The 23,228-nt window shown below is 38.7% G+C and overlaps 1 protein-coding gene and 2 pseudogenes across 1 annotated transcript; 1 reads left to right on the top strand and 2 right to left on the bottom strand.

The window, feature by feature from the left end:
- Positions 1 to 862: 862 nt before the first annotated feature.
- LOC113075034 (transcriptional activator protein Pur-beta-like) lies at positions 863 to 5,129 on the bottom strand (annotated as a pseudogene).
- Positions 5,130 to 6,992: 1,863 nt separating this feature from the next.
- LOC113075033 (histone H2A.V) lies at positions 6,993 to 9,600 on the top strand. Its single transcript, XM_026247747.1, has 5 exons — positions 6,993 to 7,145; positions 8,576 to 8,653; positions 8,771 to 8,884; positions 8,959 to 9,088; positions 9,185 to 9,600. Exons 1-5 carry the CDS (start codon positions 7,143 to 7,145, stop codon positions 9,244 to 9,246), a joined length of 387 nt encoding a protein of 128 aa, XP_026103532.1. The 5' UTR covers positions 6,993 to 7,142; the 3' UTR covers positions 9,247 to 9,600.
- Positions 9,601 to 18,432: 8,832 nt separating this feature from the next.
- On the bottom strand, positions 18,433 to 22,634 carry LOC113075035 (max dimerization protein 1-like; annotated as a pseudogene).
- Between the last annotated feature and the right edge of the window lie 594 nt (positions 22,635 to 23,228).

The raw sequence follows: 23,228 nt of genomic DNA, 5'->3' as shown, positions 1-23,228 counted from the left end.
GATTTATAACTCTATAATTTAACAACCACCTTTCCCCGATACTTTTCTAAAAGTGTTAAATATATACAGTAGAAGGCACCTGATGTTACACACAAATGTAGATGAGTTTGTTCTTTATCAGAACAGATTTTAGCAAAAAATGTAGCATCACTCGCTCACTATTGGAGTTGAATGGGTGCCGTCAGAATGAGAGCTGATAAACACGTCACAACAATGCACAGCACTCTAGATCTTCAGTTAAAAGCTGGGTGTTTGTAAGAAATACACCTTCATTCTGACGGCACCCATTCACTTCAGAGGATCCGTCGATAAGCAAAGGATGCGATGTTACATTTCTCCAAATCCAAAGCGGTGTTTAAACAGAACTGTTCTCATTATTAGATACAGACTCGGATGTTAAAAATGTTCTTATTTCCTGATTACTTTTGTAAAGCAGTGTAGGAGATTCTTAATAATTTATGTTTATAATGGTGCAATTCTGATGGTGGATCTGTGAAGTGAGCAGTCTGTGAAGGAGCAGTGCCCTTAGTATGCATCAATTCAGATGCTTTTTATTTGGACTTTCTAGGGCACCTCCTCAATGCATTTATCACTAGAGATTAGAATGATATCTGTGTCCCTGCAGCACAGAAGAAGTCATCAGTAGGAGAAGAATCACTTTCTTGTTAACAAACGCTGAGCGGTCAGGAAAGAGTAAAACAAACGCAGGTCCTCAGCAAAGAAAATCTCTTTATTAAAGGAAGTGTGTGGAGGATAGAGCAGTGCCACACTGCCTTTATCACATCACACAGAACAGACACCAACCAGAAACAGTCAGGATTTATTTATAATTTATAAACTGATTCTGAATATAAATATATTTCTATGTTTATATTTCTGTATTTTGATTTTAATTAATCTATTTAAACCGAGCTGGGTGTTGTTTCCAGTCACATCCCCAAAGCTCTTAATCTACTAATTCCCAATTCAGTTCATACAATCAGGATAATCTGCTCGATCCTGACTTTATAGCACCATGTTAACATGTTGCTTGAACTGTATTGTGCTGTGTGTCCAAAACCTGTTTGATCTGAGCTCTATATACATGTTCACACACACGCACACACACACACAGCTCAGATGATGCTGGTTTGCTCTCACAACAGCTCAAAACACCTAAAGTAGAGACAATCCTCAGTTCTTCTCGACACACTAACATTGTAACATCCCTCAGACTCTGTGTGAAAGAAGGGTAATTTGTTTTCTTTCTTTATAAAGGAGCAAACTTTCAAAACGACGAGACCTACAGAGAGCATCCAGCGGGAGAATCCGTGTATCTATCAAACATCGTCTCTACTGCTTTACACAGGATCTGCTTACAGTGTTTCTCGGTCGAACATCTTCTTGTTCCACGCGTCCGTCTCCAGAGCGCGGCTCTCCCCAGCGACGAGACTCTTCCGGCGGTCAGTCGTTGTCCAGATCGTCGCTCTCAGACTCTTCTCCGGTTCTCCGCTCGAGCGCGTTCTCTCTGTGCCGCTCCCGGATCTCCTTCATCTCCTCGGTGTAGTGACAGAACGCTCCGCCGTATTTGCTCCACGCTTTGAAGGGGATGGTGATAGAGTTTCTGTAGCTGGGCTTCACCTCGCTCACGCGCAGAAAACACGCCGTACTTGTTGGAGCCCACGTCAAAGAAGAACCGCTTGGAGTCCACGGCTACGGACGAGCCCTCGGGTAACTCCGCGTGTCCTCCGCCGCTCAGGTCCTCCTCGTCTCCGCCGCAGTCGTCGATTAGCTTCGCTAGCGCGTCGCGGAACTCGATGAGACCCTGAGCGGGAAGAACGGATTGAACCCGGATTGAACTCCTCCTCCTCCACGGTTAACGGTCTGCCGGATCCGCAGGAATCTCCCGCGCTGGTACGCCTTCAGATTAGTGATGGAAAGTTCGGATCATTTTACCGACTCGGACTTTTGAGTCTCGTTCAGCAAAATGAACGAATCTTTTTGTTCGAGTCATTTCGTTCATTTTAGCAAAATGTTATTAAAATATTAAGTGCTACCTCCCCAACACATCTAGTACTTACGCAAACGTTGATCACACTACAAAAAAATACAAAACAAAAATGCTATAAGATACAGAAAAACATATTCATTCTTTACCTGGGTCTTCAGTCTGTGATTAGCTCTCACTTCTTATCTGACAAGAAGTCATTCCTTAATCACGTGACAGACCCATACGCAAAACCTACGCGGTCTTTAGCCGGAAAGAGAATTATTTAGTTCAAAGTTGAAGTAGGGTGGGGGCTGCCATCTTTTAGCAGAACTTCACTTGCCTTAGCATCCCCATTGACTCCCATTCATTTTGGCGTCACTTTGAATAACTTTACATCTGAGGCGTTTAAAGACTCCGTTTGTCCATTATTTGTTTCTAAAGATACACGACAATGTATAAAGGGCTCCATTACCTTCTATGTTACATTATGGCCCCGTAGAAACAGTTTTTGTAAAAAAATAGGCTAACGATTGCGTCATAACCACTCGTCTCTCTGTCGCATTACCGTACAGACAAGAGACAATACTATACAAAATAATTAATCAGAATACTTACTCCTGCTCACTCACGCCAAAGAACTCCCCGCTCAAGCTCGCCGTCTCTGCAAGATTAACGATGGCAGTTTGCACGCACAGCTACTAGAAGATTTACATCTGTCAGACAGGTTGCTGACGTCATCAAGCTTCGTTTGAGTCTGCGCGCCAGAAATGGAAGTGCTAAAAAACGCTAAAAATGGGCTTCACTTGTCTCAATTGAGTTCCAATGGGGGTCGCAGTGTCCATTTCTTTTATGGTCTATGGATTGGACTAGTTTTAAGAAGCAAGTGGGCAGGATTTGTTTTAAAAACCTGGCAATCCTGATCTGAACACACGTGCTGGAGATTTATAATCACAGAACGCCTTTACTGACGAGAAGCGTGTGAAAATTGCATTCGTTTTTTTGCACAGCCCTAACATGTAGTTAACAAAGCTATACAGCGTTGCCCTTTGTGTAATAAGTTACAGAAACTGTTTAAACAAACCAACTTAAATAATAAAATACACTTACTTTTGTGGTCAAACAAAGGTGATTGGACTCAGAGATGAAAATAACCGCGTTTCGACGACATGGCGACAAACACACTCTACAAACGCAACTCTTCCATGTTCTCCATGGTGAGCACAACAAGACCACGTCATTACTGAAGGAACTAGAGGGATGTAATCCAAACTGGTCGTTCGATGTAGGCAAATTCTGTTAAATAAAATATCTCGCTTGGCATTGAACTTTGAGCTTTAGAATTTTACAGATATTATTTATACTCCAACAACAACATTACACACTAACTAAAGTTTAAAACATGGGATCACGAAGAACGGGACCTTTAATGTCTTCTGCGTGAGGTAATTGAGTTGTTCGCTGTGTGTGAGTCTGTATACTGATGCACCGCAGGTCTATCAGTGGTAAACTCGGTGTACGGTGAATTCCCGCGACAAGTCAGACAAGTCAGTCAGGATTCATATTTCAAACAACTTTTGTAGCTTAACATTTACAGATACTGGTCCATATGGAGATTTGATTTGATTAATTAATGCTAACTTTGACAAATTCCATGACTGTCCATTTTAAAATGTAAGTTTCATTTTCATGACTGGATTTTGAGATTCCATACTCGTTTTCTGCTTTGCAGAAATCATAGCGTTGAGCCGGGTTTGAACGGGACCTCGGTACTACCGGTACTTAAAGAAACCTGGTACCGTCACATTTACATTTTTTTTAGTACCGACTTGGTACCGAAGTACCGGGTCTTTTGACAACACTATACCATAAACAAGATAATTAACAATGTCTAAGTATGAGGATGAAGGTAGCAATGCGGGGTCAGCCCTCCAACTTAATGCAGTCAGCTCATATGGATCTGTTATGAATGGATGACAATTTCTCCAAATAACGGTCCCTGGCATCTTTATTGAGTTTATCTCGGTATGCCCTTTTCTCAATCTTCTTTTGCTTCTCCAGGTTTGCGAGTTATATTTACTTATATTTACTTATTATCTAGATAGTTATCTAAGTAGTTATATTAGTTATTTATTCTATTATTTACTTCTATTCTTGTAGTCGTGGTTGTTTCAGTCAATAGCGATACCTCAAAAACGGCGCCGCGGTGACGTCACACACAACAAAACCACGTGTCTGACAAAGAGCGCTGGAACTTTTTCGCACACTAGGGATTACCAATATGGCGGCGCTGCGGCTTCACTTTAATGACGTCATGAGCAATCCAGTTCTATATTATAGATCAGTGGTTTTTAGCGTTTGGGTCTGTCACGTGATTAAGGAATGACTCGACCCGAAGACTCATGAGATGAACTAATCAATTCTCTTTCCGGCTCATATTGCATTGGGTTTAGCGTATTGGGCTGTCACGTGATTAAGGAACAAGTCAAAAACCCGATGGACCCGAACTATGATCTAATCAATTCTCTTTCCGGCTCAAGACTGCACTGACTAACAGGTGAATTACTTCTACTAGAACAGAACCTATAGAATAATGCGCATGCGCGACTTAACGAATCATTCCCCGAGACAACTCGTCCCCCAGAGTCACATTAAAGATTCGTTCAAAATGCACGAATCGTTCAAGAACGACACATCACTACTTCAGATCGAGGCAGTATTTACGGTTCTCCCTCACGAGGTACTCGCTCTTTAAGGCCCGTCTAGGCCCGCCGTCCTCTCCCGCGGAGGACTACGCTATCTATCGCCGCGACCGACAGAGAGAGCGTCAGGCGGCTCTTGGAGCCCACAACTCCGAGCTCGGTGATCTTGACGAACCTGCCTTTCGAGTTCTGCTTGACGTCCAGATAGAAGCGCTTGTTTTGGATGTCGAGTCACTTTGACGCCAGCTTTTGGGTGTCTTGGTCCCTCTGGAACCCGTGGAACCTGCTTCCTCCGCCGCCGCACTCGCTCCTGCTGTCCAAATCCGCCATCTTCACCTCAGCTCCTTTTTTTTCCCACCCGCGCTTCGTCATATCCCTCCTTGTGACCAGTGAGCGTCCTATGAATGGATTTGTGAATCTTGAGTGCATTTGTAAATGTTGTTTGCATTTCTGAATTGTGTGTGTATTTCTGAATTTTGTGTGCATTTCTGTATTTGTATGCATTTCTGAATCTTCTGTGCTTTTTAAATTTTGTGTGTGCATTTGTAAATTTTGTGGACATTTGTGTATCCTGTGTGTGTATTTATGAATCATGTGTGTGCATGTATGAATCCTGTGTATGCATATGTGAATGTAATGTGTGCATTTATCTTTATTGAGACTCTTTTGGCTCCATACCTATGGGACGTAGCTCTGGAACGTCACCGCCTTAGGAACATCTTGTGATTGGGCGATTGGCGTGTCAGTCATGTATTCGCTTCTCCTATTGGCCCGTACTCTTTGGTACAGTGGAGTCGATAACATACTATCACAAGCACTTTAGCTAGCTATTTACTATCACAAGCACAGTCTTTCCAGCAGCACACAGTTTTTTTTTTTTTTTTTTTTTACCGCTTTATAGCCATTAACTTATGTGACCCTGAAACACAAAACCATTGAGAGTTCTTCTGAGAGGCTTGAATTTAAAATTAAATTAAATTTATGCATTTAGCAGACGCTTTTATCCAAAGCGACTTACAGTGCATTCAGGCTATAAATTTTTACCTATCATGTGTTCACGAAACACACAACACACAGACACAATATTTAGTAGATTCGAGGACTTATGTAGCTGGAATTTCATTTACTTATCTATTTTACAAATTCTTCCCTCATGAGTAATTTTTACCTGACCATGGTATAGAATTAAAAAAAAAAACAAAAAAAAAAAACGGCATTTTTTATTTTATTTTATTTTGTCACATATTTTGCCCCCCCCCCCCTCCCCCCCCCACACACACACACACAACACAAACACACATACAATTATTTATTTATTTTTTTAATATATTTTTTTTGTGGATCGGATGACTTTATGTGGGTGTAAAAACAGTAAGAAATCCTTACCTTTTGGCTTACCAATTTGACCTGCCATAGGAATGCATGCAATGTCGAAAAAAAACATTTTATTACATTTAGTTTCAAAATAAATAAATTAATTAATTAATAATAATAATAATACACACACAAAATCTGACACAATTCAGAGAAAATGTATAGCCAAATGAAGATGTGAGACTACACAATATTCCCAAGGCAAATAACACATACATACCCCCTACATACCATTTATTTTTTTCATAATAATAAATAAGTCAAATGTCAGAAAGAGCTTTATTGTTAATTGTGTTTGCACATGCAAGGAATTTGTTTTAATGTTTAACAGATAATATTTAATCATTTGTTCTGGCCTGTTGGTACAGTGGCAGTATGAAGACAGTTATTTGTTATTTACTGTGTGTTTTGTTTTTTATTTCATGATTTTTTTTTTTTTTTTTTGCATTATATGTTTTAATGAAAATATACAATCGCGTTTATGTTTTCTCAGAGTTTGTCCTTTATGCCTACATAAAAAAACTTTTCGATCCTCTTAGTGTAAATAAATGTGTATTAATCAATGACTTCACCAAGCTGTATAAACGAAAATGTTAAAACTCCCTCGTTTTAATATTTTAACATGAAATAATAATTTAAAGTAATTTAAACAATGTATTTTTATTAAAAGATCACCTGATTTCGCCTCGAAAAGGGTTTGATTAGAATTTGTATTTATTTTTTTCTTAAGTAATTATATATATATATATATATATATATATATATATATATATATATATATATATATATATATATATATATATATATAGTAAATATTTGTCAGGTCATTTGTGACTTTTAAACAGAGGTGAATGTTTTCGTTAAATTCGACTCAAGCCACGCCTCTGTGTTATCATTCTTCGATGGGGGATGGTAGAAGCACATCCCTGCTGAAATCTCATTGGCCTTCCTGAAATTCGAATCAACATCGCTTGTTCTGATTGGCTGGTTCCAGCGTCGGTTCGCCTAAAGCGTTCTCTGTTGAACGGGTTTATTGTTCCTCGAGTCAAAGATTTCACACAGACCTCCCCAGATCCCATTCAAAGTGATAATTTGCAGAAATGGTATGTAGTTCTTCAGTATTAAATCGTAAATTTGTTTTATATAACTGTAAATGCCTTTTGTTTTCTTTTACCGCGTTTTTGTCGTCTTTCTAGAGATTCTCCGCTAGCTTCGTGCTAACGCTGCTTCGATTTCGCGCTGCTAGCTCGTGCTGCTAACAGCCTTTTGTAATATATATTTATTTAATCTCGACGTCTATTGTTCTAATTTAAACGATTAGCCATCTTCCGTGTTTATTACACTGGTTTTGTTGATATACGTCGCAGTTGTTGTGAGATTTCTTCGAGCAGGAAAGCTAAGCTAAGCTCTGTCCGTCAGCGGATCAGTTCAGATCCACTTTATTCTCTCCACAGTTCTTCAGAAACACCGACTCACGAGAACCGCGCTGTGTTTGTGTAGTCTGTGCAGGTTAATGTCAGAAACGGATGAAGTATGTCGTTAGTCTCGCGTGGCAGTCATAAGAGCGGGAGATTCCCGCGTTAACCGACTCGTTACTTCATGTGGATCTGTTCCTGATGGATGTTTTTAATCATTCTCTCTCTTCCAAGAGAAGTGGAGGAGTTTCTAAACTGTCATTTTGCGTTATTGACACCCTGTTTTCATAATTAATGCTGTTCAGTTGCTTTGACGCAATCTGTTTTCTATAAAGGGCTAACGTTATATAAATAAAGTTGACTTGACTTAAATATACCTGTAATTAACACGTAAAACCGTAATCGTAAAAGTTTGCTGTAAATATACTGTATAAATGATGTAATGGTTTGCAATATTACATTTCGCGAAATCATAAGATATTACATCTCTTTTCTTTTTTTTTAACTTAATGAAACGCCATATCGTCACCTTTGGAATTATAAGGTTCTATCTGACATTTTTGTAAAAATTGAGTTATTCCCATATTGTTATTCTGTGACAACTTATTTACTTTTTTTTTTTTTTGTGTTCTATACATTATGGAATTTTTATTTAATAATAAGGTTCTATCTACACAGTCAAATGGAATGCAAAAACTTTAATGCTCTATATCTCGGAATGCAGATAGAACCTTATAATTCCAAGGGGACGATATGTTGTAATTGTATCAAAATTAAATGTATGTACTAAATTAAAATGCATTTAATAAAGTTACATTCTATGATTGTAGATAATTATGTAATTTTTATGTTGTTACTTATGGAAAGTCACATTCTAGAATTTTTTTTTTTTTTGCAGTTGGAAATAACTAAGATTTTTGTAATACTGAATCTTTATATTGCTGCATTTTCTACTTTAAATCTTAAAGATTGAATTTATTTTTTAATCTTTAATGCATTAATATAATTCAGCATACTTTAAATGTATGCTGATGCAAATAAAAATGAGCATAAGTGTCTGCTCCTAATATGCTTGGTGCACTGAAGTGTGTGTGTTTGCATTTGATCGGTGTTTGTAGGCAGGAGGAAAGGCAGGTAAAGACAGTGGCAAGGCCAAGGCAAAAGCAGTGTCTCGCTCACAAAGGGCCGGACTTCAGGTGAGCGTCTGTTTTCATGATTGTTTAAATGTCCTTCAGTCAGTTTTATTTTTTGTTGAAGTCTAATAATTGATGTCAGGTGATGCTGTCTAAGGGAATGCATGTCTAAATCTGTAGTTCCCAGTGGGCCGTATCCACAGGCACTTGAAGACCCGCACTACAAGCCATGGTCGTGTGGGAGCGACCGCAGCAGTCTACAGCGCAGCCATCCTCGAGTATCTCACAGCTGAAGTAAGACTACACTAGTGCCCTGCACTAGTAAAATGCATTATATCTGGTGTCTGAGTAATTTTTGCTTTGACTAGGTTTTGGAGTTGGCAGGAAATGCTTCAAAAGATCTGAAGGTGAAGCGTATCACTCCTCGTCATCTACAGCTGGCCATCCGTGGAGACGAGGAGCTGGACTCCCTCATCAAGGCCACCATCGCTGGCGGAGGTGTGTTGGAGATTAATGTCTTTGTGCTCGCTGTAAACACTGTTGTGTTGACGGATGTGGATGTGAAGCGCTTGTGTGTTTGTGGTCTTCTTGCAGGTGTGATTCCTCACATCCACAAGTCCCTGATCGGTAAGAAGGGCCAGCAGAAGACCGTGTAGTTCCTGCTGGGCTCGCTGTGGACATGGACTCAAGGACTCGCGTTTGGGATGTGACCAGATCGGCTTGTTCGTTCATTCATGCGTTCGTTTCTTTTTTTTTTTTTTAAGTTAATATTAATGTTGTACTAGCTAGCTAACCACAAGTGATTTGTTAGAGTTTTGCGTTAATGTTCTATCGCCAAAACTAGAATGGTAAATAAGCCCCGCCCCTTCAATCCAAATGTCAGGTGTTTTAGAGCGAGACGAACAGGAAGTGTCTGCTCTTTCCTGCGGTGAGTGCAGAATTGTTTGTTGAATTGGCCAGAGCTGTGAAGCTGTTTTATACAGAAAAATGGAATTAAAAACATTTTATATGAAAATGCTGTTGGTTCTTCTCTTGTGTCTGCCTCTGTCTTTCATGTTTGAGTGTTTGTGATCCAGAGCTGCGTTTCCCAAAAGCATTGTAACCCATTGAGATGATCCGTTCAGGCTTGTGATGCTTTAGGAAATGCAGCCCAGGATTGTGTTTGTGCAGTCAGTGTGATCTGTGTTTAGAGTAACTACTTTTATGGTGTATATGTAAAGTTAAGGTTGTTCAGTATGTGTTTAACAGGTGGTTTTAGTGGTAAATTTGATAATTATATTAAAAAGACAGATGCGCAGTAATGTGGAACGCGGTTTGGACCATACGTAATTTTATATAAATAAAAAGTTTAGGGGTAATGTCTTAAAGTGTGGCCGTTGGGTGGCGCTAAAGACCACATATACGAATCAAGTTGAGTTTTTTTTTTTTTACCCCTAATATTTCACCTAAGCCGTGTTTAAGCAATAATAAAAGACATTTTGATGAGTCACTCGTGTGCACTTCACAGGCTTATGTTTCCAATCAGTTTTTCCAATAAGTTTGACTATACACTACTGTTCGTGTATGCACTAGTTTTGTTTTAAGCATTTTTCACTATGAAATGCATTTAACAGTAAATTCTCCAAATGAATGTTTAAAGGTCTCTAGCATCACAAACAAAATCATTTATAAAGATGCAAAAGCTGAGGTTTTAAATGTCAAAGACCGCTGTAGCAAGGTGTTGGGGTGGGTGTGTGTGTGTGTGTGTGTGTGTGTGTGTGTGTGTGTGTGTGTGTGTGTGTGTGTGCGAGATTGAGCAGTTTTAACCATAGACAGTAAAATAAGGTTTTAACCTGGGAGTTTGGGTTAGGGGCAGTGATGCGCGGGTTGATCCAGCGGTCACGAGTCATCCAAAAACATTTTTTATGATATTCAGGTCGCAGTCGGTCGGGGTTGTGTGAAATAAAGATGCCAATTAAACCTTTGTAATTTATATAGTACTAGACACAATTTTAAATGCATAGGCCTACACTTTATTGGCTGAATAACTGGCGCGAATAGAGGGCCCCACCTGTCCCGCTTTACGTTGTAACCTACAGCAATTTAACCCTTTGTTCCGCCTCACGCAAATTGAGCATCTGTCCTGCTTTTTCATTCGACCCTGCCTAATAAATACACGGATACGTCCATAGGCGTACTGTTAATTTATGTCCAATAGTTCAGAGGAGAGCCATAAAAGCGATAGTCGTACGTCAATCAAACTGTTGAGTGGTGCACGAACCGCAACATGTCAACAATCTCAAATTAGAGAGCGCATGCGCTGTTCGCTCAGGTTAAGCAGCCGTGGCCACGAAAAAGAGAAGATGCTCTTTTAGTGAATGGACCACTACATACTCTTGGTTAAGACCTGTAGATGGCAGAGCAGAGCAGTTTTTTCTGTGGGACATGGAGGAGAACACGACGTGAAGCGGTGCATGTGAGTACCTCAAAAAAAGCACATCATCAAGAAAAATGCAAATCAGTGGAATCGTTTTTTCAATAAACCAAATGACCCACAGGCTGACAAAGTTTGGGCAGCAGAAGTGACGAGCATTTATCATGCCGTAAATCACACACATTCATATCACTCTGACTGCAGGAACAAGCTAGCACCAGTAACTTTAACAGATTCTGAAATAGCTAAGAAAAAAGCTGTAGAAACTTTGGGTGATATTTTGGGTCAGGCAGTGTCTTAATCTTTTAGTCGGTGGGTTTAAAGAGAAATATAGGAAATTTATTACAGAGAGCTTGAAATGTCTAAACGATAATATTCAAACCAAAATAAATGGGCTACTATCTGAATATATAATCCATATGAAAGAAGCATTTCTCTCTGGTGTTCACGGCGAGTCCTCACGGTCAACTTCGTCTTAGCAGCGACAGAGAAAACACCAGTTTAAACAATTAAATGTCTCCTTGATAATTTAAACACATTCATAATCCTCCTTACTTTAACAGGTTCTTTTGTGGCAAGCTTTATGTGTGCGGTCATAACGCTTATTATCCTGAAGGCTATAGCCTATTTAAGTAATTAAATTAATATAAAGGGGCGAAGCATTTACTACTTGTAAAAAATGCGGGTCAGGAAGCGGGTCTGGTACAATATTTTCTTTTTCTTTTCTTTTTTTTTGCGGTCGGAGTTGCGGCAGGCCCGTCGTCAAGGGGGGGCATCGGGGGGCAGTGCCCCCCCAAATGACTTTTTGTGCCCCCCTAAACGTAACGCACAGAACAATTAACCAAACTTGCATTACTGTGCATTCACACCGCCGGCGTCGAGAGCGTCAAAGTGGCCGGAAGTCATTCATTTTCAATGTAAACCAGCGTCGAGGTGCGGCGCGGCGCGACTTGGCCTTTGAGAGCGTCGAGCAGAGTTTAAATCAAGGCAACTTTATGGTAGGTGAGCTATGACGCGGTTGGGCAGCAACCAATCGGAACGTAGAAGTCAACCGCTTGAGAGGATTCCAGAGGACGCAGCTCCGATCACATTAGTTCCCAAGCAAACTAGAGGACAGGTTGATCATTGCTGTTTCGCGTTTGCAGTAATCTATGATGTGGCCTGTTTGTGTACAGGGACATAAAAAAATAATTAAAATTGATACGTGGGCCAAGGTGTCTGAGATCGTTCATTTTAAGTAAAGGATCTTAATATTTCGTCCACAACAACATTTGATGAGATCAACTTAGCACGTTAACCTCCTTGTGGTTAGTCTGCATAAGATCAACAAGTCTTGTTGCTTTGCGGCCACTTTAAATACAAAAAAAGCATTCGATCTACGTCAGAGCATCTGAGCGCTCACGAATCTATCTGCAGCGTCGTGAGCAGAACAGTAAAAGCGATTTTTGACGCTCCCGACGCCGCCGGTGTGAGTGCGCAGTTAGACATTTATTATTGAATTATATTGATTTAGATCATTGCACTAATAACGTTGTTTCAGCAGAAGTTGACTCACAGGAACAGTAATCACTACAACGGTAACACTAGAAATGCATAATTACCTTCAGAAATGATTCAGACGATTCATTATTCAACGCATTATTACACAGAACATAATTTTAAATATAATTATATTAATAAAATGACTGTTAAAACATCCCAAAAACAGCACCCAAACCTTGCAAAGACCTACCTCATTAATTATTCAAATACAAAAGCCAATGGCAAGTCTCCAGCAGCAGACCTTTCAATATGTTATTTTTGTGTTAGTAGTTTTATTAATTCAAATTACAATATGCAGTTTGTGTGTAAGTATATGTATATGTATATATAAATCATGCAATTCATTTAGTTAAGCATACAGTATTGTGTTGTTTATACGCAATTGCTTTGCGCAGCTGAGCTGCGCGTTGCATGCGATCTCAGAATAAATTTTTGGCGGTTTTGGAAATGTTAAGAGACAATAAACAGAGACGTTGAGATCAAACGGTGAAGTATTTTATTTGAATAATTCAACAAAACAAGACTATTGTGGTCTATTTTAGTTATAGCCTAATATGGGTTTATGTTATGGTCTGTCTCAGATCATTAAAAAAAGTGTGCCCCCCTATGAAAATTAAATGCCCCCCCATTTGGTTTGTTCTGGCGACGGCCCTGAGTTGCGGGCGGGTTAGTTGAAAACATCGGTCGGGTGCGGATTGTTTATTATGGCGTGCGGTCCTGTCCAAAAATAAGGCTACTGACTTGTCGCGGGAATTCACCGTACACCGAGTTTACCACTGATAGACCTGTGGTGCATCAGTATACACACTCACACACCGCGAACAACTCAATTACCTCACGCAGAAGACATTAAAGGTCCCGTTCTTCGTGATCCCATGTTTTAAACTTTAGTTAGTGTGTAATGTTGTTGTTGGAGTATAAATAATATCTGTAAAATTCTAAAGCTCAAAGTTCAATGCCAAGCGAGATATTTTATTTAACAGAATTTGCCTACATCGAACGACCAGTTTGGACTACATCCCTCTAGTTCCTTCAGTAGTGACGTGGTCTTGTTGTGCTCACATGGAGAACATGGAAGAGTTGCGTTTGTAGAGTGTGTTTGTCGCCATGTCGTCGAAACGCGGTTATTTTCATCTCGGAGTCCAATCACCTTTGTTTGACCACAAAAGGTAAGTGTATTTTATTATTTAAGTTGGTTTGTTTAACAGTTTCTGTTACTTATTACACAAAGGGCAATGCTGTATAGCTTTGTTAACTAGATGTTAGGGCTGTGCAAAAGAAACGAATGCGATTTTCACACGCATCTCGTCAGTAAAGGCGTTCTGTGATTATAAATCTCCAGCACGTGTGTTCAGATCAGGATTGCCAGGTTTTCAAAACAAATCCTGCCCACTTGCTTCTCAAAACTAGTCCAATCCATAGACCGTAAAAGAAATGGACACTGCGACCCCATTGGAACTCAACACCAATTTTTAGCGTTTTTTTAGCACTTCCGTTTCTGACGCGCAGACTCGAAGCTTGATGACGTCAGCAACCTGTCTGACAGATGTAAATCTTCTAGTAGCTGTGCGTGCAAACTGCCATCGTTAATCTTGCAGAGACGGCGAGCTTGAGCGGGGAGTTCTTTGGCATGAGTGAGCAGGAGTAAGTATTCTGATTAATTATTTTGTATAGTATTGTCTCTTGTCTGTACGGTAATGCGACAGAGAGACGAGTGGTTATGACGCAATCGTTAGCCTATTTTTTACAAAAACTGTTTCTACGTAACATAGAAGGTAATGGAGCCCTTTATACATTGTCGTGTATCTTTAGAAATAAATAATGGACAAACGGAGTCTTTAAACGCCTCAGATGTAAAGTTATTCGCTGTCAAAGTGACACCAAAATGAATGGGAGTCAATGGGAATGCTAACGCAAGTGAAGTTCTGCTAAAAGATGGCGGCACGCAGCCGACTTCAATTTCCGGTCGAGTTCCTTGCCGCCTGGTCCAATCACGTTAGCAGGAGGGCAGCCTGCGCTCAGCTGGTGTAGAATCACAACACAGGAACCGCTGTCAGAACCAATCAGAACTCTTCACGTTTTTTCTGAAGGAGGGGTTTATAGAACAAGGAAGTCATCAGCCCGTTTTTATGACAGTGAAAACAGCGCTATACAGAAAGGTGAATTGTGTGAAAAATACTGTTTTTTTTTTTTTTTTTACACATGAAACATAAACACGTTATATTGCACATTGTAAACACAATCAAAGCTTAAGAAAAGCACGAAAAATTGGACCTATAATTGTTAAGGCCTTCATTGCTCAGATAACAAAAGTCAAGGGGATTTTTTGAGAAGGTAAGTCTGACCAGTTATACAGCAACGAGTCAGACGAGTCTGAAGATCTGAGCTGAATTTGGTGAAATATTAAAAGTTTCTGTAAATTACTCTCATAATAAATAATAATAATGTTAAAATATATGTTGGCTTTCTCAAGCCCAACAAAGAAGACTAAGAAGAGAAACATCATTCAATTTAGTATGTAATAAAACTAATATTACTAATTTATTTCATAAATTTAACTACATTAACTTTCACAAATATTTATTAATGTCACACACACATGCCTAGTGCCTGTAGACTTTAAAGACAAGAGTAATAAATATTACAGACATATTATCATGGAACTGTTTAGTCTATTATTGATTTTTATTTCCTTTTCACTTTTATCCAAGGAGACAGAATTATTTGCACTGTATTTACAGTGGGACAATATTCATAAAATACTATAAACTAGAAATATTTTAAAGGGGTCACTTGCAGGTCACAGCAGCACGAATTATGTGCCCAGCCACATCTGCTTCAGATATGATTCTAATTAACAGTGAGCAGTGGTTTCAGACATTACTACTATAAGACTCTTATTCTGCCTGAAAGAGTGAAAGAGCCGTGCTGAAGGCGGAGCGATCCGACCAATCAGATGATAGCAGCGTTTCAGCTCCGCCCACAAGTGCTAATCAAATATTGAAGCCATAAACCTATTTGTAAACGACAAATGACAAAATGACTCATTTCCGTTTGTTAAACTAAATGGAATAAAGAATAAACTAGACCTTTTTGAATTTCTCTTTATTGAATTCATGTTCTCTCACTTGAAACCTCTTGAGTCTTTCGTTTTCAGCTTTTTTAATTGAAAACAGATTTGTAATGGACAGAAGATACCCTGATAACGGCCGAATCCAGGAAACGTATTTCTGGACATGCATTACTTTAATTGAATATGAATATGTATTTTCAGACAGTGAACAGAAACGCACCCTCTACATTTTCTTTTTTTTAATTTAATTTAATTTTAAGTTCATTTCTTATTTTCTTTTAACCACATATTTAGCAGTCAACATCAAAGTACCCCAATTCTTAAAAAGTAACAGCATAGACATGTCCATTTCTGATTGGATGTAAAAACAGACCTAAAACAGACATAAACCTGGCAGGATGAGTGTGTGTGTGTGTGTGTGTGTGTGTGTGTGTGTGTGTGTGTGTGTGTAACACCTGAGACAATCAGTGGAATGACTCTTCAGCAGACCAGCGTTCTCTAATATAGCTTCTATCATTTCTATACATTTTTATGTCTTAAGGCTTGAGTCGTTTGTACTGTGTGTACGGTACATAACCCATAATTCAGAAGTAGCACATCGACCCCCCCGCGATGACATCATAGATTTCACATGTGTGTGAGCGACAGCACCGTACATTCGTGACGTTATGGATGTCCCGCCGCTGCAGACGAGAAGAGCAATGCAGTAAAGAAAGGTGGAAGTGCTCAGACAGCAGAGGAGAGAGTCGTGAGAAACTTCCAAACACAATCTTGAGAAGGAAGTTCCCTTATTTTTGTTTAAACACTTGTAACAAATAGAAACAAGACCGAAAAGCATATCAATACTAAAGGCATACAACCCCAAACCGCCTGCCCTCCCAAGAAGAAGAAGAAGAAGAAGAGCCCTTTCTCTCTGTCTGTGGACAGTGACATCACAAACATCTAGATCTATATCTATATGTACAGTACACCCCCCCCCATCTAAAATACACAGTGCTCTAAACCGCTACAACTCACACAACATCTATACTCATTTTTATTTATTCTACTTTTTTTTGGTTTTGTTTTAAATGTTCTATATTACCCAACAGCAGTACATAAATTTTCAGTACATTCAGACACAGATCCCTCACTAGGCTCCCTAAAGAAGCCACTTCACTCACTAGTGTACACTAAAATGCTTCTCCCGAATCCCATCAGGCACACTAATAAGAGCCTACTCTGGTGTTCCCACTTTCCACAAATAATATTTTTTTAATGCAATTTATTTTACTTTTTATATCCTTTTTAAAATATTTTTGTGCAGTAAAAAATATAACAGATGTGTAAAATAGGCTATAGTGCAAATCAACTACACATCGAAACTAATGATAACTAATGCAATCACTACTTAAATATATTCTTATTTCTAGTCTGAAATATGATGTGATCAAATATACTGTATTCATATACGTAGATTTAGTGCAGATATCTCTCTTTTTCTGTGAACTATATTCATATCAAGACTACATTTGTTTGAAATATCTCAGTGCAAAGCATTGTTGCACACACTCTCTCTCTCTCTCTTACACACACACACACACACACACACACACTCTCTCTCTCTCTCTCTCTCTCACACACATATTTGTTTTTGTGTAAAGTGTGTTCATCCCATAGGTGTAATGGTTTTTATTCTGTACAAACTGTATATTCTATGGCCCTTCACCAACCCTACACCTAACCCTAACCCTCACAGGAAACTTTGTGCATTTTTACTTTCTCAAAAAAACTCATTCTGTATGATTTATAAGTGTTTTGAAAAATGGGGACATGGGTTATGTCCTCATAAGTCACTCTCTCCTTGTAATACCTGTGTCATACCCATGTCATTATACAGAGTTGTGTCCTGATATGACACACACACACACACACACAGCAGCAGAGGTCTATTGCTCACACAGCAGGTAATTTGAGGTTCATGCTTTTGATACAAACCTCTGTTCTGCGTGGAATGTGCTTCTAGAAGCGAACAGTCGAGAGAAAAGACCACCGGCAAACATAATGCATCACACACACCAACAACACCACTGTCCTTAGAGAGAGAGAGAGAGAGAGAGAGAGAGTGACTGAAGAAGCTGCAGTCCCTTCAGAGAGACGGTTAGAGAAGGACATGACAGCAGATCTTAGACCTGTACAGTAGAAGAAGCCCTCAGTTATTACACGTGACGAGAGTAAAAAAGCCCACTTCACCGTCATATACACTAGCAGTCAAACCTTTCTGAACCGCAAGATTTTAAAGAATTCTGTTCACCAAGCCTGCAGTTATTTAATCCAAAGTACAGCAAAAGCAGTAAAACTGGAACATATTTTTACAATTTAAATCATCTGTTTTCTGTGTGAATCTGTGTTAAAGTATGATTTATTTCGGTGATGTACAACTGTATTTTCAGCATCATTCCTCCAGTCTTCAGTGTCACATGATCTTCAGAAATCAGAATAATATGATGATTTACTGCTCCAGAAACATTTCTCATTATTTTCAATGTTTAACACAGTTGGATAATCTTTCATGATTCTTTGATGACTACATAGTCATACTTTGTAAAGAACAAAAATTAATAAAAATGACAAAATAAAAAAAGAAATTAAGGAGCGGGGGGGGGGGTGAAATTAATTATAGAATTTTATATTTTCATTTAGCAAGGGTGCTTTAAAAGTGACTATAAAGACGTTAATAATTTTACAAAATATTTATATTTCAGATAAATGCTGTTGAACTTTCTATTCATCAAAGAAATCTGAAAAAATTCCACTTTATACAATGATAAAAAAATAATTGTTTTTGGAGCAGCAAATCAGAATATTAGAATGATGTATTCTGAAGGATCATGTGACTAGAGAAATGCTAAACATTTAGCTTTGAAATCACAAAAATAAATTAGATTTTAAAACAAATTAAAATAAAAATCAGTTATTTTAAATAGTGAAAATATAAAAATTTTTTACTGCTGTATTTGGGCTCAAATAAATGGCTAGGTGACTTCTTCAGAAACATTAAACATCTCACTGTTGGAAGTCTTCTGACTGCTAGAGGAAGAGCACAACAGGTCATGTGACCCAGCGCAGCGTCCGGACGGTTCTGAGAGACATTCTTCATCTGGCTGTGAGGTCTTTAAGGGTTTTTCTCCAGGACAGCGTGATGGGAGCAAAGGCAAATGGCCTGGACGATCTGATTGGACGAAGGCAGTGAGGTCACTGAGGTCTGGTCAGTGGACACACATCCAACACTTCCCTCGAGCTTCCTCCTGGAGTATTAGAGCAGCTGTGTGGAGGTACATCTGGAGACGAGGGCAGATGTGTGCTCTTATAGACTGCAGGCGAGCGCAGGGCTCTTGTCCCGAGGGTCAGTGGGTCGCCGGACACTGGCACTGAAATAGCCTTCATCACTGCAGCTGCTGCGCAAACTTCCTCGCTCGTCCGAGTCGCTCACGCTGCTCATGCTCCACTCCAGGTCTCCCAGAAGATCGTCTGTTCCTTCCACGTCAACATCCACCTCTTCTGTGAAGCAAACACAGGGAGAAATATTCAGAAGCAATTTCTCTCTCTACTGTGATTAAATATTTACATTCACAGACATAATATGTTAGTATACTGTAAATCACTTGAAGAAAATGACATTTACATTACATTTAGTCATTTAGCAGATGCGTTTATCCAAATCAGGATAACAGAATCTATCAAAACCAACAAAAGAGTCAGCTTTGTGGATTATAAAGAGAGCGAGCTGCTTCATCTGTATTAACATCATCTACCAAACATTCCTTGACCATTTTTGTCTTTTGTTACATACTATATGCACATGCTGCATTTGTTTTTTTTAATAATAAAAAATCTATTCACATGCACAGAAATTATAATTGCATGGAAACCACATGGTGCAAGCTGTAATTTTAATAACTCGTGTTCATTTTTAAGGTTATAGCATTTTAATGTGCATTTTGAAGAGTGCTACGTTTAGTCATTCTGGCCCATTATCTCCATGGCAACATTCCAATTTAGGCGTTAAAGCATTTATCATGCTGCGGTCTGTTTGCATGCCATCTGTTCACAGGACAGGCCACAGAATATATAATACAAACTCCTCAAGACCATCATTCATCTCATTTCTGTCAAAAAGCATGTGATCATCAAACCTCCACTGTGTGTCTGCAAGAGAACTGGAATCTTGTGCAGTTCTGATTCTAGGTAGAAGCCTTTTAGAAGCAAGGGCTTCTGGGTATTTTTAAAGAGCTCTTAGAAGCCTCACAAATGGATCTTACACATTTGACCTTGTTGTGTTCAAGTTAAATAATGCATGTATGGCAATGTGACATAAATGCACTAAAACGAGTCCTGAGAAGTGTTTTACATCCATGGCTCTAAGTAATGAAGTACACATGCTAAACCATGTGCTACCTGTTACTTTTTGACTCTATCTTATTGAGGCCATTGGAGGTGTACGTCATACCTCTTTTTTTAAAAAGGAGATCTTTTTCTGTAGCTCCTGTGAATTTTATCTCTGTCAATGCTGCATGTACATTGTGGGGTACCACAGGGTTCTGTTCTAGGCCCGGTTTTGTTTTCCTTCTATCTTTTTTCTTTAGCAAAGATCTTTCTTAAGCATCATATCTCTTGCCATTTTCATGCAGATGATATATAGCTTTATCTTCCAATGAAACTAGATGACAATATATCTCCGCAGACTCTGATTGAATGTTTGAGTGAAGTTAAAATTGGGATGGCGGATAATATTTTACAGCTTAATGATTCTAAAGGCCCGTTTTTGCATTTAATTATTCATTCAGCACTTTTGTCGTTATTAAATGTGCTATATAAATCAATAAAACTAAACTAAACGTTATATAAGGCTTGTGTACCTTGGTCGGAGTCAGATTTGTCTGAGGAGCCCATGCTGTCCATGCGTGTGCGCTCCACGCCGAGCTGCTCCAGGCGTCTGTGCAGGTGTCTCTGTTCTCTCTGTAGATGGTCTATAGTGTGCTGGGCCTTCCTCTCACTATCCTCCAGCCTCTGCAAGACACACATGGGTTCAACCCCTACATGTTCTGATCAAATACATGCAATCTTGAGGATAAGAGACATCTTACCCCACCCAAATCATTCGAATAGCACTGTAGCGCTGGGCGATTTGTCACATTTCATTTATTAATTCTAATGTAATGTTTGGGCCATGATTTTATTTTTATAAGTCAAGGAATCACGATTTTGATATTTGATAAATATTACCAAGCGTTAGAATTAGATACTTTGACAATATGACAATGATAACAGTAATGAGAAAAGATGAAAAAACAGTTAAATGTGTCCATGTTTACATAGAATAAATAATGGAAAAGCAGCGCAATCTGTGAAGAACTACTGTATGACTGATATTTAATGTTTGCATCATGATGACTGAAAGCTGCTGTTCATTGTTTTTACAGAACATTTATACTTCATAATAATTAATAATGATCTACTGATGAAAAAAGTTCATTTTGAATTTGAATTACCTTTGACTTTTGAGATTTTTATTAAGCATTTCATTTCTGAACATATGTTCAAGTTTGTACAAGATGTAGTTGTAGTTTCATGCATTTTCTGTGTTTTGTTAAACATTTATATCCTGTTAACAATTTCATGTGTGGTGCACGTGGAACAGAATATTTTTAACTAAAGGGTTAATAAAGAAAAAGGTGAATCATGTTGTAGTTACACTAGTTAAAAAATATTGAAAAAATCAAGTATCTGTCAAAGTACAGATCAAGACATCGCCCAGCCCTAACTGTACGCATCAGGTTTAAAAAAAAAAGTAAACTAATTATACAACACCACTTAACGTGGTAAAATCACCGTAACCGGCTCTTGTGACTTGCTGCTTTAACATCGGATCACTGCGTGAAGTTCTTGTGAGAATCTGAGAACACTATCACCTCCAGTGGGACGCTGGCACATACCTTGATGTGTTCTCTAGCCCTCGTGAGGAGGCGGAGGGTTGTGTGCCGGTTTGAGTCTGGTCCTAAGGGCACGAGGGATTTTAAGCGCTCCAAAACACAGCCTTAAATGTGCCCTCCTGGATGGGACAGACGACAAGAAAATGAGTCAGAAAACACTTCCAGTAAACAGCAGTAGCAACATGAATCATAAAAATGAGAAGAATGCAATTATGATCTGTGAAGTATATTTTTACGGTGCTTGTGTGTCATTCAGGAAGCTTTAGAGCTCTTTAGAATCGCACGGGGGATAAAACAAACACAAACTACAGAAAAAAGCTTGTTAGAAAAAAAAATATATATATTTTACTTCAGGAAAAAATATAATTCCAGTAAGTTCAGAACAAACCTAAAATTATGTTGACTTTGGTGATATTTGATGATAAAAAAATATACAAAATTTGTTGGTGTGTGTGTGTGTAGTCGTTTGCTGCACTGTGTGTGACACGTGGCCTATAAACTGCACAAACATCGTACAGGAAATTCTAAATAACAGACTTCCTGTTGGTTTTTGGATATTGTACCAAGAGACTTTTTTGTAGGTAATAGTGTGTCTTACGTATGTGTACCAATGTTCATACATGTACATAAAACGTAGCTTGGTATATTAATATATATAGAGCCAAAACCACATGAATCATTACTACACAGCTGTGCTGGTCTCACATCAGACGTGCAGCCCATTTATTCAAATCTGCATCACAAATGCTTTATAAATATCAGCCCTGGACTCTCATTTGAAACAACAGCAGAGACACAAGGAGACGTGCTTTCCTTCTTCACCTGGATATATTTCTAAAGAGCAGATGAAAGCAGCTCTGAATGCATTGTTAGGAGTTACTCATCTCTGAGCATTATCCTCCAAAATAACTCAGACGAGGCATTTGGTCACATTCCCTGCTCATGTAGTTTTTTAATTACCGAAGTTTAATCTGAATCTAATTCGGTAAGGATATAATGAGTATAATCCACAAGGGTTACATGCACGTACCTGTTCTTCTCCATCTCGTTGTGTGTAGACCTGCAGAGACCAGAGATGTTGGGATCACTGTGGGTTCTTATTCTTTTTTTATCACACTAACATTTATGCATTTGGCAGACGCTTTTATCCAAAGCAGGTTTATGAATGAGTTTCTGCATTCCTTGCACATTGACCCCATGATCTTGGTGTTGTGTTCTCAATGCTTTCCTGTTAACGTTAGAGGAATAGTTCACCCAAAAATAAAACAATATGATACTCATCCACCTCATGTCGTTCCAAACCTGCATGCAATTATTTATGAAACACAAAACAAGATATTGAAGAACGAGTTTTGGATCCCGATAGCTATGTTTCCATCCACATTTTGTCATGCACATTTTGGGATTATTGCACAAAAAAAATGGAAACGCCAAGATGTGAAATTTAAAAAATGCACATAATACTTATGGCTCAGACAAAAATAAATAACATGAGCGTGTTTTGTCTGCGCGCTGTGAAGCTCGTAATTTATTGTATACCAAAATGATTATATATTGTGCTTCTCCTACTGTAGCAAATAAAATAAAAAAATTCTACTGGATGAAAATAATGCATGTATATGTTTCAGAAACATATAA

This window comes from Carassius auratus, unplaced genomic scaffold (genome assembly GCF_003368295.1).
Source record: "Carassius auratus strain Wakin unplaced genomic scaffold, ASM336829v1 scaf_tig00016300, whole genome shotgun sequence".
NCBI lineage: Eukaryota > Metazoa > Chordata > Actinopteri > Cypriniformes > Cyprinidae > Carassius > Carassius auratus.
The sequence above is the reverse complement of the archived record's forward strand: the minus strand, read 5'-3'. Positions and strand labels throughout refer to the sequence as shown.

What these genes read in the sequence shown, in the direction of transcription:
- LOC113075033 (XM_026247747.1), top strand. An exon ending in CACAAAGGGCCGGACTTCAG is followed by an intron (nt 8,654 to 8,770) that starts GTGAGCGTCTGT and finishes CTAAATCTGTAG; the next exon opens with TTCCCAGTGGGCCGTATCCA. An exon ending in GGCCACCATCGCTGGCGGAG is followed by an intron (nt 9,089 to 9,184) that starts GTGTGTTGGAGA and finishes GTCTTCTTGCAG; the next exon opens with GTGTGATTCCTCACATCCAC.